At 38.4% G+C, this 15,695-nt stretch overlaps 1 protein-coding gene across 8 annotated transcripts; it reads right to left on the bottom strand.

Annotated features, from left to right (window-relative positions):
• Positions 1 to 223: 223 nt before the first annotated feature.
• Positions 224 to 14,913, bottom strand: scel (sciellin). 8 transcript variants are annotated; one of them, XM_033618305.2, is made up of 26 exons: positions 14,778 to 14,913; positions 13,417 to 13,442; positions 11,691 to 11,748; positions 11,442 to 11,531; positions 11,268 to 11,300; positions 11,069 to 11,104; positions 10,942 to 10,977; positions 10,732 to 10,794; positions 10,397 to 10,459; positions 8,256 to 8,327; positions 8,106 to 8,168; positions 7,955 to 8,011; positions 6,234 to 6,302; positions 6,075 to 6,128; positions 5,948 to 5,986; positions 5,797 to 5,868; positions 5,652 to 5,708; positions 5,508 to 5,558; positions 4,469 to 4,543; positions 4,247 to 4,336; positions 4,061 to 4,114; positions 3,873 to 3,935; positions 3,698 to 3,769; positions 1,764 to 1,872; positions 1,214 to 1,316; positions 224 to 1,117 (listed from the first exon to the last, which is right to left on the bottom strand). In XM_033618305.2, exons 2-26 carry the CDS (start codon positions 13,427 to 13,429, stop codon positions 1,101 to 1,103), a joined length of 1,509 nt encoding a protein of 502 aa, XP_033474196.1. In that variant the 5' UTR covers positions 13,430 to 13,442; positions 14,778 to 14,913; the 3' UTR covers positions 224 to 1,100. The 8 variants fall into 8 exon arrangements, with proteins under 8 accessions (XP_033474196.1, XP_033474197.1, XP_033474199.1 ...); XM_033618306.2 differs by having other exon boundaries at positions 5,652 to 5,705; XM_078174613.1 differs by having other exon boundaries at positions 961 to 1,117; positions 3,698 to 3,766.
• Between the last annotated feature and the right edge of the window lie 782 nt (positions 14,914 to 15,695).

Raw genomic sequence — 15,695 nt, 5'->3', positions numbered from 1 at the left:
GTGCAAGAGGGCAGAGGCCATATACGGGAATATTTTGGCTTCATTTTTGTAGCATGGAGGTTATACACCATCTATATTTACGCCCCTGGTTTCAAACCCACTTGCGGGTTTTGGGGTTTGGCGGATACGTCAATCAATATTCTTCATACATATAAATAATTATAGAGTAAACCATGAACTGAACAAAGAACAAGGCAACTTAACACCAAAAGAACTGACACAGTTTTAGAGAAAGATATATTGATTTCCTTTATTGCACACAGAAGAAGCCCCCGGCCCTAAATATACTGCAATATCTCCTTTTATGGTACACACAAGAATCCCAACAGAGGCTGCAGACTTAAAGGAATATTTCACCAACCAAAAAAACATTTGTATATCAATCAGTCATGTTGCATTACCTTGAATTTATGAAGAAAACCATCAAACATATTTATTTATTGATTGGTGCCACGTTTAATAAGAGCAAAACTAAATCAAAACTCACACAACTTGCACAGTATAATCCAAGTCTTATATATCCAGTCATATGCTCAGTGCTTCCCAAACACACGCATTATCACTAAATAAACCTTAGTGTTGGAGTCAGCCCTTGAAGAGAGTATAGATAAGTTTCATTTTCAGTGCAGTTTTAAATTGTAAGGTTTTAGCAAACATGCATGTGTTTGTGAATTAGTAAATGAGACTTGGATTATACTGCATGTTGTTAATCACGGTCCCCATTAATTCAATAAATCAATATGTTCGCCTTTTCATCACAAATTCAACACGGCATGACTAATTGATATACAACTGATTATTTTGCAGGTGAGATATTCCTTAAGAGAATATCAGAAATGATATCTTTTTGTGAAAAAGGGGGGTAGATACAGAGAGCAATATCACAATGTCAACAAAACAGTTACAGCTAGCTGTAATAGTGTGCGCACTCAAAAACTTACATTCATAATGTAACTGTCATTTGTCACCCAGCTAAAGCTTTGTCACCTCATAAAAACATAAGAACAGGAGAACCCACATCACCTAAAACATAGTGATAACAGTAAATCCATTTTATCTTGTCACATGTGCTTCATCTCCAGTGAAGGCTCGGGAGGAACTCAGCGTCGCCATTTCTCTGTGGGGGGAAAATTACCTGTTTAATTTAAGGTGTTTTCAACATTTTTAAGCAAAAAAAAACATGAACATGAAGAACCAGTTTTTTTTTTGTTACCTCTGATGCCCTCGAAGCAGTTCTCACAGTGCACCATGTGTTTGTAGATCCATAGGCTGTCCCCAGCTTTCATATCACCCAGAGTCCTGTGACACACCTCACACTGCCGAAACAAACACGCACATGAGGAAAGAGATACACATCTTGTTGGCAGTGTTAAATGTAGAGCAGGCTTACGTTTACTCAAGCATTGTACTTAAGTATAATTTTAAGATACTTAAGTGTATAAATTAAATTCCACACATATTGTCTCACTCCACTACATTTATCTGACCGGTGTGCTACTTTACAAATTAAAGGCTCTGAACACCCACACAGGTGTTTTTAATTACTTCAGCTGATTAGACTTCCTGTCAGGTGTAATTTGAGTGGAACTATGCAGGGATTTACCTCAAACTTTTTGACATGTCACAGGTGTGAATATTGAAATTAATGATGGTAGGGTATGGAAACATAAAGTATTTTTTACAGTGGGATGCTTCTAAGCATCTGAATACTTCTTTAACAACTGCTTGTTGCCGACTTTGATGGAAGAAGAGACAAAGCTCACTTTAAAGCAGGTAGCGTGGCAGTTGATCTTCATGTCGTCCAGGACCATCTTGGCGTCACCGGTGAAGGGCTTACGGCAGGAGCTGCACAGGTCTTTATCAAGCAACGTTCTATATGGGACACAAGTTGTTTTACAGTATGTTAAAAGAACATTATCATTCTCTAAGTTAATGCGTGAATCATTCGTGGAAACAAAAATATGGCAAAAACCCGCAATCTTAGCCCATGCTGCATACCATATGTGGACTGAAAGCTGCAGGAAAAAGCCTTTTTCTTCCAGTGCTGCAAGCAGGTTTATATCTTTGTCTTTTAATGACCAACTATTGGATGGATTGGCACAAAATTTGGTACAGGCGTTCATGGTTCCCAGTCGAGGAATTTGGAGTGCAGAACTTTTGTATCCCTGCTCTGTCAGTGAGGGTAATTAGGCTTCACAAACACTGTTGAAGCATGCTTATGACGGATGCCTGCGGGTGAGCTAGCAGCATCTTCCCCTCCCCCAGGGGCGCTCTCTACAAATGTTTCTGTGCAGATATTTTGTCTTTAATCCTTCCTCAGAACATCAAGTTTTGTTTTATTCAAAGATATTTTTCAGGGCTTTTTTTGGCCTTGTTTAGTGGGCAAAAGGTGGGGATGGCATACAGCGGGGACCATGAGTTGAGATCGAGCCCACAGCCGCTGCCTTTTGTTTTAGTCTGGAGCATGCACTCCAAAAACATTTCTTGGACTTGGAGGATCTTCTGGCATAGCTTCCTCCATACTCCGTAAATCAAATCACTTCCTGTGCACCAGTGGAGAAAGTCGCCACAGACACAACACATACAACTCCGGTATACTGTGAAATTGAGAGAGCTTTCCCTGGTGGCAAAAGGCTGTATTTATATGTTAAAGTCCACTCTAGTGCTAACACTTTGGTGATCCCCTGACATTTCCTCAAGCACCCCCACAAGGTTGACATTTGTGAACTGTCTCAACAACTGTTGGGCAGACTGCCTTTAAATTTGTGTGAATCAAACTAACTTTACCTTAGAATGAGCTTGTTTCATCTACATATGGAGCAGGTCCTCTCTTACAGAGTCTGCCACATTTTTACTACAGTAGCCCAGAACGGACAAATCAATCAGTGACTCTAGATGGGGCCATTTGCTTTTTCCCACCAGTCACTGTAGTTCTCCTACACTCTTGGAACATGGGAGAAGTTTCAGGCGCTTGCAATCTGCAACCTCACCATTAGATGCCACTAAATCCTACACACTAGACCTTCAACTTTTCACGCAGCATCACCATCAGGTGTATGGTAAATGGACTTGCAATTGTATCGTACCTTTCTAGTCTCAAAAGTTTTTTTACACTACAAGCTACCGTACAAGGTGCCACTCACACACCAATGGAACAGCCATCGGTAGCATGTTGGGGTTCGGTATCTTGCTCAAGGATGCTTCAACATCCACAGCCTCCTCACCCTGTATTTGTCCCATACTTTAGTTTATGACCAAATGCTGACGTTCAGTTTATAAATGACGTTCCCATCAGCGCAATCTCAGAACCTTTAGCTATCATCTGATGACGACAAAGCCTCTGGGGCAAAGGCCCATATTTGAAACACAGGCCCAGACAACATTTCGACTAATCTATATGAACATATATCTGCATATGAATGCAGATAAACTAGAAAAAAGCTAATGAAAAGCTAAACTGTCATCAGACAATAGCTGATGGGTTCTGAGACTGTATCTTCCCATGGACTGTATACCTACAGGCAACCAGAGCACACTCAAACATGACAGGCCAATACTGCTTGGACTACAAATGGAAACCAGAACTCTTCCAGTGCCAAACTCTTGTGCTTATTAGCAGATGTTAGCATGCTATAATAGATAGCGAGCAGCATTATTCCAGCTTAAGCATGCTACCATGTTGTTGCACTTTTCCTACCTCTCAGAGGACGCATACACACTCTTCGTGGAGGATGAGTAGACTGGATCAGTCATCACATCATCTGACCTGCTGTGAGGGTTACACACTCATCTGTTTCTACAAGACTCTTGCCTTACTCTCATATAACGTTTGCACACCAACTCAACTGTGTTATATAAATATCATGAAATACCTGCTGCTCCTGTACGTCTTTGAGGTGTAGGAGGTGGGACTGGAGATACTGCTGTACTCGTAACTGTACAAAGACAAAATGAAGCACAGATGACATGTGAGATGTAGGTCATTTCAGTCTGACTGTATACTGAGAGAGAATGAGAAGAAACATCATTATGTGAGGGCTTGGTGTGCTCCACCTCTTACCTGGAGTCTGGTCTCGAGAAAGAGTAGCTTTTACGGTCACTGCTGTAGTCGTCACTGTGTGTGCAAACACAGAACAGATTAGGGATAACAGAAAGACTGCAGCCCTCTTTCATCTAGTTGCAGAGACACCCCTGCAAGGAATGTGTGTTTGAGCGTGAGAGATGTTGATAGTAGTCAAATGATCACCTGGGCGTGGAGCTGATGGTGTAGGATTTGGTGCGGGTGGTGGTGGTGGAAAGATCATCAGTGTATGAGTTGTAGCTGCTGTAGTCGTCACTGTGTGTGCAAACACAGAGCAGATTAGGGATAACTGAAAGACTGTAGCCACGTTTTCATCTAGTTGCAGAGACACCCCTGCAAGAGGTGTGTGTTTGAGTGTGAGAGACGTAGTGATAGTCAAATGATTACCTGGGCGTGGAGCTGATGGTGTAGGATTTGGTGTGGGTGGTGGTGGAGGGAAGATCATCAGTGTACGAGCTGTAGCTGTGTGGCAAAGAGGTAGGAATGAGTTGGATATGGGTGCAACTTAACATTGCTTTTATTCATGTATTTATTTGGATCTTTTTAGAATATAACTCAGACATCATGTTATAATTTTGGTATAACAACTATTATATACAGTTCACGTTCTCACCACAAACGAACCACCCCAGAGTTTGTTTGTAACCGGACCAAGACCACCTCTTCAAGAAGGTCTCGGCCTGGTTGTTTTGGTGATTGCTGGGTTCACACCTGCCCAAATGAACCTCACTTAGGGGGCAAATGAACGTGAGTTTGATTGAACTGAACCAAACAGGGCAGGAGTGAAAGCACCCTTAATTACGATTGTGAACACAGTAAATATGAAACCTGCATAAGGGCCTGCGTCCACATATCTTTTTTTTTTTTTTTTGCAGAAAAGCGCTTGCAGGCGCAGGGGAGCACTTCATCTCAGCACCTCATAAAAAATCGCTCCCAGCACACCCAGTATTATTGACAATATATCACCCCTCTAACCGCTGTTGTATGATACATTTGCATCGTGCCTTTGCATTTTATTATCTACTTCAGTATTTGGTTACCTAACCCTTTGAAAGAACATCTTAAGTCTTATATCATCGGCAACTGGACACCTCATCCAAGAGAGGTGAAATATCCATCCATTCACCCATCTTGGATGAGAGGTGAAATGTCTTCAAGAACTCAAGCAAGTCCAGCTGCCTACAATATAGCACTTAAGATTACTAGGACCTGGATGACTGAGCATCTTCATGATTTCTTTCACCATGACCATCAACCGGAGGATGCTTGGCCTCATACTGTATGAATGAGCTTGACACTGCTCAGTCTGACAGCCACAGACCAAGTGCATGTGGGTGCATACATCAGAGAAAACACTACAGTGAATATCATTGCCTCGGCTAAGAGTTGCTGTTTAATAAAGCTAGGTTCAAGTCAACACGTTTACCTCGTGGTTCTGCGGGTGGAGGATGGTGATGACACAGTGGGGCTGTCTCCTCTAAACGGCACAAAAGACAGTATCAGATAAACTGGGATACTGTCCATACAAAGAGCCATTGCACAGTCTCAGTTATTCAAATCCAGCACTCACCCTCTGCTGCTCTCCACCGTGATGATCTCTCTCTTTGTGATGCTGCTGGTGCTGCTGCTGGCGCAATGACAACGTGATTATATCACTGATCGGATAATTAAAGTGTTGTGTGTTTTGTGAAATGCTATTCACTGAGAAATCTCACCTGAGAGGACTCAGAGTAGATGGAGATTTAATGGATTTAGGCAGGAGGTGGTCATACAGGTCGTCCTCAGCCCTGTTAACACAACAGTACTGTAAATATATGTCGATTATGAGTGAGAGCCTTATTCATTATTGATAAAATTATATCTTACGTAGAGGACGTCCTTGTCGTGGTTGTAGTTTTAGTATCTCTGAAAAAAAGAGACCAGTATTTTTATCTAGCTGTTTGGTATTTACTGCCAGTGTCAATGTGTGGCATGTTGTCCTGCAGTAACTCACCCATTAATGCTGCTTCTCACTGTCACAGTTTCAGTGCTGGAGACAGTTGTTTTGCTGTAAAAGAGCAAATCCACCTTATTGCAGTATATGATTATCGATATCCTGGTTATTATTATCAATATAATTCATATTCTCAGACTTGATGGATGAAAATATCACCTGTCTGAGGATGAGAAATCATCCTTGGTAGATGAAGGGATGAGTGTCTTGTAAAGTTGGTCATCCGCACTGCACAGAAACACAGGTGACATCATTATAATTGATGTGTAAATTAAAGTGTATTGAATTGAGTAAGGGTGCTTTTTATTGTTTATGATTTCAACTTTTCTTTTAAAAGAGGAATATCCTGTTATTTGTTCTTCCATAAGTTACATAGTCTCACTTTAAAGTGAAAAAGACATCATTATGATATTGACTAAAAAGTCATTATTATATCTGTCCATTACTATTTTGGCTCTAAAGCACAGAGACACACTGAAGGGAGCACCAGGTGTTGCAAGACCACACTCACACACCAGTCACACTCCTCCAATTAGCCTACAGTACATGTCTCCAGAGGTCATTATGTGAGGGCTCAGTGACATTACAGTATATTGAGAATAACCTTACTGACATCAACGTTTTAAAGGCTGAGGTCAACAGTAGTTTATATTTCCTTTTTTTTGTGAACAAATCCCATGCAACCAAGAACAATATGACATCTCTGCCCGGTCTGAGACAGTCTGCCCCAGCTGATCGGTTCCTACTAATGATGTATTTATTCCAGGCTGTTTTCATGCACTGCTCATACATACAGTATACCTTCAAAATGGTAATGCACCAGAATTCGTATATAACCCATGTGATCATGAGCCATTAATTCATGTATTACCCTTGTAATTGTGAAGGCTGCGATCAAGTGACCAATGCGCTAAGAGGGGTAAAGAAGCAAGTAGTATGAAGAGCAAGAGTCTGCAATAAGGAGGGAGGTTGAGGTGGTGGATGGGTCAAACAAACACAGAACTTTTGCCCAGGAGACAGATGTTTGTGTCCCATGTGAAACCAAGTGAACTTGAGTAACCTCATTTCTCTTTAGAAAATGAAATTCATCTCTGATGACACACGCTCACAGGAATTTTTAGCCCTTGAATCTCCTCAGATCGGTACATCACAGCTTAGTTTGATTCGATTTTAAGGTACGCTCAACCGCGTTTCTTTTCCTAAACCTAACATACACAACTTTACTTTCCTAAACCGCATGTTGGAGAGTAACTAGTTACATGTAACCAGTAGCATGTAATTCAGTTATGAAATAAATGTAATTATAATCGGTTATGGTTACTGATGAAAATATCTGATTGAATTACAGTTACTAATTAAACTGTCAGTGGTTACAAAGGGATTACATTTGAATATTTTATTCCATATGTAGAATCTAACATTCATTCTGTTGCTTTATATCTTTTCACTGTGCAGGAGTGCCTTCTTTGGGCGTAGCCAGTTTCTGGACATTTGTCAGTTTCACTGCCCATTTTGAAACATTTGTAAGAAAATTAAAAATTAAATTAAATTAAATGTGATTAGTTACATTACTTTGATGAGGGACTTAAAACAGTTACTTATTACATTTTTAGCAGGATAACTAGTAATCTGTAGCCTATTACATTTCAAAAGTAGCCCTCCCAACACTGGATAAACCTACATAACAAACAAAAACAGGACTTTCCCCCAGGAGACTGGTGTTTGTGTTCTGTGTGAAACCAAGTGTACTATAAGTCATTTTAAAGTACGTTGTCATGTTACGTTAAGTATGTACTTTTGTACTGATTAACTTTAATATAATGTCACCAACATAATAAGCAGCCTCCCCTTCATTCTACCCACTATGGTAGGAAACTTACTCAATGTCAGGGCTGCTCTTCACGACCACAGTCTCAGTCTTGGAGACAGTAGATGTACTGTAAAGAAGAAAACATTACAGTATAATTACTGATTGCATGATGTCATGATCAGTGTTACTGAGTTTCTAGGTTTGATGAATGAAAATGTCACCTGTCTGTGTAGTCGCCCTTGATAGACGAGGGGAGGAGTTTGTCGTAAAGCTTGTCCTCGGCACTGCACGGGAACACAGGTTAAATCATAAGTGATGTATAGATTTAAATTGTACTGTAATATAATCATAAAACTTTAATAATATCTTACTCTTTACTGCTGGTAACAGTTGTCTCAGTCACTCTGCTTGTTTTGGTAGGTGAGTAGGTTGAGTATTGCGGCCTATGTGAAAAGATGTGAAGTCAATTACAGATCAGTTTTTAAGTACACGTACTCTAGTACTGTTCTTAAGTACAATTTTAAAGTACTTGTTCATCCAGTATTTCATTGTCTGCTGCTTTATACTTCTATTCCTCTACATTTCAATATGAATTATTGTACTTTTAACTCCATTACATCAATCTGACAGCAACAGTTTCATTTCAGATTTAGATTTTACATTACAACATGGATTATCTTATAAAACACAATAAATTATTGAAGATTAAAGTGGTGTTTCTCAGAATGTAAACTGTCAGAAAAACCCTGAACAAGTAAGATTATTTTATATTTCAGAAGAAAGAAAAAAGAGTAAAAAAAAAGTAATGAGGGACGTCAGGTAAAATGGGACAAATGAGGTTTACATCTTCAGCTCTTAGAATATTAGCAGCCAGTCACCAAACATGTTATTGCATTGTTAGTACAAATTTCCCTTACATGAAACAATCATTTTGATTGGTCCGAGATAACTAGGATGGGCAGGGTAAAGATTACAAAAATCACTGGTCCCAGAATTTGCAAGGTAAACCCTGTGGTGTGTTAATTTAAAAGGTTGCAGGATGTTGCATTTTATCGTTTAATAGTTTGACTTATAATCAAAATAGTGTTACAATATGCTTTACTTTTTTTATAGGAAAGGATTTTGAATCAGTACTTAACGCATTCAGGTAAAATGGGATAAAAAAATTAAGCTAAAATGGGACATTTTTCTCAAGTGAAACCAGCATGTTTTTAAGCTACACAAGGCCATAAATAATCCTGATTTATGTTACTGTGTGCCACCCTGTAATATTAGAGACATTTTTGTTACTTAAAAATATTAAATATGATGCAGTGACTCCATTACTGTTACAGGACACAAGCACATACACACATGCAAGTCCACTGTAGACCACATGGCACCAAGGAAACAGGCAGTACAAAAACGGAAAGCACGACAGAAAAATGGGTTTAGCCATTTAGAAAACAAACAAACACGACTGTCCAATTTTACGTGAGCATATGACAGAGATACACAACAAGTTCTACAAGTAACACTTTAGGCCATGGATGGATTACTAAATGGGCCTAAGGGGCACAGGCCCAGGGGCCCCAAGTGTCAGGAGTCCCCTTGCCTTTCCCTTCAAAATGTCACTCAAATTAACATGTACCCACCAAGAAGAGACTTAAAACGACTTAAAAGAGGCACAAAACAACTACAAATTGACCAAAAAATATGCAAAATGACCAGAAAAAGACACAAAATGACAAAATAATCTCAAAAAGACACAACACAACTACAAAGAGAGGCAAAACAACAACAACAACAACAACAAAAAGAGGCAAAACCATCACAAAGTCTCTATGTGCTGCTACTGTGTACACTCTAAAAAATGATTAATATCACCAAATTACGTCAGTTTACAACTTATTTTTAGGAAGGTGGTCAAATCAGAAACATATTTAACATTTTTCAGTAGGGTCAGATTAAAATAAATAAACTAGAATATCTAAAATAAAATAATTTGAGAGCAAAATATCGCCACAACTTTCGGATTGGTTCAAGTTAATTAAACCTCTCAAGGTTAATACTGTAATACTAAACTAACTAAGTTTGTCAAATTAGAAAAGACGCAAAGGACTGCCGCATAATGCCAGGGCTACAACTACTTAAAAAGATATATGCACATTTTTACTTTAATTATTTTAAGTTGAACCAGTGGAATTTTTTCTGAGTGTATGAGAGGTGGAGGAGCCTCGTGCATTTCTGTGCCAAGGCGCCCTTTGTCTCATAATCTGCCCATGCTAAAGGTAGTCTTTGGAATATTCTGTGGCTTTCTTGGTCATCTACCAAAAAGTGTCCCACATTACCTGACGTCACCCAAAGTAAATACGTGAAGCAGATGATACCTATGTCGGTTGTTTTTACATAAGTGTTGAATGCAGGACTTTGTTTCTGTAATGGTGTACTTTGACATTGTTGTACTGGTACTTTTACTGGAAGGATCTGTGTACTTCTGCCACCACTTATTCTTATACTATTGTATTTTTACCCTTTGCTTGAAGACTGGACCCGCTCAGTGAATGTCTTCGTAGGACTTTTACTCACAGAGGATCTGCAAAACAGCTCAGTTGTCATTAAACTGACCAGGGTTGGAAATTAACTTTATTAAATCCAAAATCTACCAGCTACTCAATAGATTAGCATTGTTTTGTTTTCTTTTTGGTTGTTTTCTTTGGCTGGTGAGTGAAGCACATCTAGCGACCACTTGCATAATTAACTAGCATTTGGCTGGCGGCTGGTGCTAATTTCCAACCTTGAAACTGACACAGACTCAATGTGTGATATGATGTTACATATCGATGCGTGTAGCCTAATCTTATTTACCTGCTGGTGGTGATGGTGGTCTCAGTGGTTTTGCCATCCTTGGTGACCGTGGTGGTTGTGGTGCTAAAGGAGGAGTAATATAAACAATTTTAATATATATTTATATTTAAATTTATATTTACAGATTACACATGTCCACACAAATAATATTGAGACAAATCTATCTACATAAGTTTTGCATCAACTGTAACAGACTGGAGTTTTACATACCTGCTGGGAGAATCTGACTTCAGGCTTGAGTATGTGCTGCAACATAAAGGCGGTTTATTTTGATTATTTTATTTTTTAAAGAATAGCTAGATGTTGAACCATTTGTTATGTTATTATGAAAATGTACCTTTTGGTGTAGGATGTCCTGCTGGAGGGTACGGTGCTGTAAGTAGAAGAGAAGCATTGTTAGGTCACGATTCTGGTTATATATACTGAATGTTCCTTTACTGTGATGAAGGATTGAAGTGTAAATAAGCATGCAAATTATAACCATGCTGTATTTCTGCGGAGGAAAAAAAATCAGTGTGTATAAACACTGCACAAACCTGCTCCCCAGGTCATCCTGACTACCGCCAAATCTGCAATATCACAATCAATCAATCTGCACATTCGAGTTTTTCTTTTAACACTTTGCTAATATGATGTTTATTTATAAAAATCTAAATAAATATGAGTATCAGTATCATGAAAAGCTACAAGGATGTTTAATGTGATCATACTTTTTGCTGATCGACTGCACATATGATGTCCTGGTTGAAGTAACCTCATCGCTGCTCCCTAGAACAGTTTTGGCATAGTTTGGGTCTCGGCTGAAGGAGGAAAAAAAGCACAACAGATTAATACACTCATGCTGACAGAGATGACTCAACACTGCAACATGCAAAAGGAATGTACGTACGCATATATGCATTTCCTATAGTGTGTATGTTTGCCAGTGTGGAATGTTTCATTATGTTAACACGACTTACTCAATGTCTTCATCCTCTTCATCTGTTTTTCTGATCCAGCTCCCGTCCTTCAGGAAACCTGCAAACACAAGACAAGGAAATCTTGAGTGACTCCCACTCACATATTCAAAGCTGTTACACATATTTTCAACCCATGGAGTCCACGTGGATTTAATTTCAGATTTGTTGCCTTTTATGCGTCAATTTCTGTCTTTGTTTTGCACATTTTGAAACTCTCCTTACCCTACGTGCATGGTATCCTTTATTTCAGCACAAGCACAGCTACCAATCTGATTTCTTAGTTTGTTAATTTAACAAAGTATAAAGCTGCTAGCAACCCAAAATACAATAAAAATATAGTCAGAATCACTCACAATATTATTATGGAACAGTTCTAGGCTGTAAAAATGTTTCACTGTTTATTCACCTATAAATAGACTGACCCTAGATTAAGGTAAAGACACTAACTATATTTAGAGTCTATTACTTATGAACCAATTCACATGTGGCTGCTGCTACTACAATTAGCAAAATGTTTATTGAAAATAAGAAAAGCTGAATTTAATTTAATTTAACTTAATTTTATTTATCTTACTTTATTTTATTCTATCCCTCTCTTTCTTTATCTATTCTGTATTTATTTTCATTCATTCATCTTCTAACCGCTTCATCCTCTTGAGGGTCGCGGGGGGGCTGGAGCCTATCCCAGCTGACATCGGGCGAGAGGCAGGGTACACCCTGGACAGGTCGCCAGACTATTGCAGGGCTGACACATAGACACCTAGTCCCCAATCTGCATATCTTTGGACTGTGGGAGGAAGCTGGAGTGCCCGTGCCGCCCCTCTATTTATTTTATGTATTTTTATTTATTTATTTTACTTTATGTTTTATTTTATTTTATCCCTCTCTTTCTTTATCTATTTCTGTATTTATTTATTTATTTATTATTTATGTTGGCAACCATTTATGGTTTAATACTGTTTTGCACATGGTACATTTGTCTACAAAATTAGTTTTGTTTTTTATGTTTAATAATTATGTTAATATAATTATGTTACACATATTTTTCCTTTAATTTTAATCCTTTTTCCCCCTAATTCTGATTTTAAGTCTCATTTTATTTATGAACCTTTATTGTAAAAAGACCTTTCAGCACAGCCTCAAGAGTATATATTAGTTGTTATTGTGTTTTATTTACTTTATTGTTTTTTTTTAATGTATTTGGATCTATTTAATTTAATGTAATTTAATGTTATTTAATGTAATTTAATTTACTTTAATTTTGTTCTATTTTGCTTTATTTTTTATAGTGTCTATTTCTCCTGTCAGGGTTTAACATTAATGTTTTGTTGTTGTTGTTGTTGTTGTTTTGGTCATTTGCCCAGCCAGCCAATTGGGTCATAAATAGTCCATTTTTACTTGCCCCTGCACAAACTGCTTTATTCATTAGTGGTTATCAAATAACATCAAAGACCAAAGTTTATTGTCATGTTTAATTTATATTTAAATAAATGAATCCCAACAGTGTGGGAAACTGTGTGTTGTAGATACAAAGCAACTCAACACTTTGTTTAATTCTTTTTATAATTTGCCCAGTTGGGAAAGTGAGTTTCTATATTTACTAGCCTGATGCAGCATTTTACTATAAATAATACTTTACGTGCATCATATAACAAATGTAATCTTTAAACACTACATGGAATTAAATTGTTTTTGTTATTCTATCTTAATATTTCTTAATACTTACGTTTTCCGCTCATTTTGTAGCTTCACCTGTGAGTGTGGAAGAACAAGGAGAATTCGTCACATCATGAAACTTCCATCAGCCACTAGGTGGTACTGTTGGTTGAGACTTTACATACACAGCATTACACCTGAGATCACTACACATGTCAGCTCTACTCTAAACTCTCAGGAATCCAAGCTTTCATCTACACTACACTTTTCCTCAGGTTGCTTTTGTGAACAGGTCATACTGGGTTTGTCACGGTACCTGCCTGACATACATCAAACCTCTGCTTCAACCCCACTCACAGCAATTAGGCCCTAAACTGGTTTGTCTTGATCTGTACCCACATGAAGACACACCCACCCTCCATAACACACCTTCTCCAAACACACCGTTGTCAGCAAAAACAGAGGGGCGTACTGGTGACATGCCATTAGCTGCTGATGATTAACACCGTGCCCTTTCGACTACATGTACGCTCCGGCACTAACACTTCCATATCAGGGAGCTTAAGGCAGATATATCTACAGATGTGAGGGAACTTATAACTCCAAATTCAACATTCGTCTGTCTCATGAATGCTAGTAGTCCATTAGTGTTTGGTTTGTCTATATTTTAATGGCTTGACTGAAGTAGGTGAAGGAAACAGATGCCTTGGGGTAAAACAGAACAAGTCATTGAGCTTTCTGACATGTCAAGAATCTTAGGGGAGATAAAGTAGAATTTCTTACTTCCTCACCTTCTTGAGCCTTGTAAAACTAGATTTACAGCTTTCCTAATGAGGATTAAACCACTTTAATCCAAATGTACAGTCCATTGATACACTGATTCTAAAATCACGTCTCATTTGTATATCTACAGGATGCCAAAATATTCTGTTACTATAAAAGACAGTGTAGCAGATCAGATAAGACGTCTTAATGTAGTGAAAATTCTCTAAAGGCAGGTAAGCACTTAAAGAAAATGCAAATCCTTAATGTTTGCTGAGCACCATTACTGTACTAGGTTATAAGGTTCATGTTAAGCAGTAAGAGTTAACAGCAAGCCTGGACATGAAATCCTAGAGCGTTAGTTTGATGCATCATTGTCTAAAATAAATCAGTGTATTAGTAAGACATACTGTAAATGCGTTTCCTCTCAGTAAAGTCACTTAAAATGTAAGTAAAAGTGTATTTAAGTACATTTTTACATTATTAACATTACGTTTTTGAGTCTGTTTTTCCAGGACCGTTCACCCCTTTGTCTTAAAGAGCTCACACTTTAAATCATTACATGTTTTAAGGCACATTTTTAAAATCTGTAAATCAAATAGCCTAGTATTATAGGAAAACATTAAACTGGAAGCTGATAAAGTATTTTTAAAGAGATGGGGTACGTACCTCCACAGATGAGTCTCAGACAGATAAACTCTCACAATAGCTCAGGTCTCACACCTGTCTTTCACTGTGCAGTTTGCAATCACACCCTTGTCATTCCTCCTGCTTTTAATCTTAAGGGAGGAGATTTCAAGGCCACCCAAGGGTGGGGCTTGTGACAACAATCACTCTCTCTCGCTCTTTCACATTTTTCTGTTTCTGTCATCGCCGTGTATGCCTTATTAACTGTCTGTTTGTAGGCTGGAGAAAATGGAATTGGGTGGAGTGCTGAAAGACCTGCAATTCAACTTAGAGTGACAAGGACGCAATGTGGGTGTGTGTGTGTGTGTATGCCGCTTTGACCGGCTATAGCTTAGGAATGAATGGAATATGAGTCAGTGGAGATGAGAAGTAATGTTCTATTTAAACCATTTACCCCTTTTCACTACGGCAGGTGTGTGGGAGAACTATGGTGGCCAACATGAAGACGTGCAAATGTGAATGGTCCTATCCAGAGCCAGTGTTTGGTTTGTCTCTTCAGGGCTACTGTAGGACAACATGGCGGACTGCTGCAAGGATGACGGAAATAACATCGCCCTGGTTCCCTCAAGAAAAAGCCAATGGGATTTTTCCATCGGATTTTGGATTACCGCAGTTATAAGTTCTGTGGCAAACAAACGTTCACAATACTTTTGTTTTGTTCAGCATGATAATCTTCACAACTGAACACCACTTTTCTAATTTTTTTAAAGCTTAAATGCAATCGCCGGAAGTAAAAGCAAACAAACTACACTACAATCGTATGACGTAACACCACAACAAGGCTGTAAAGCCTTGTGATGATGTTCTGTAGTCTCATTTAGCCACTTCTTAGAAACCATCCTTTTTAAGACACATAAAGGCTTCAAAATTGTCAAGTGGGGTATTTATTGATGTATCTTA

This window comes from Epinephelus lanceolatus, chromosome 14 (genome assembly GCF_041903045.1).
Source record: "Epinephelus lanceolatus isolate andai-2023 chromosome 14, ASM4190304v1, whole genome shotgun sequence".
NCBI classification, from domain to species: domain Eukaryota; kingdom Metazoa; phylum Chordata; class Actinopteri; order Perciformes; family Serranidae; genus Epinephelus; species Epinephelus lanceolatus.
Note: the sequence above shows the minus strand (reverse complement) of the source record. Positions and strands in the feature narration are given on the sequence as shown.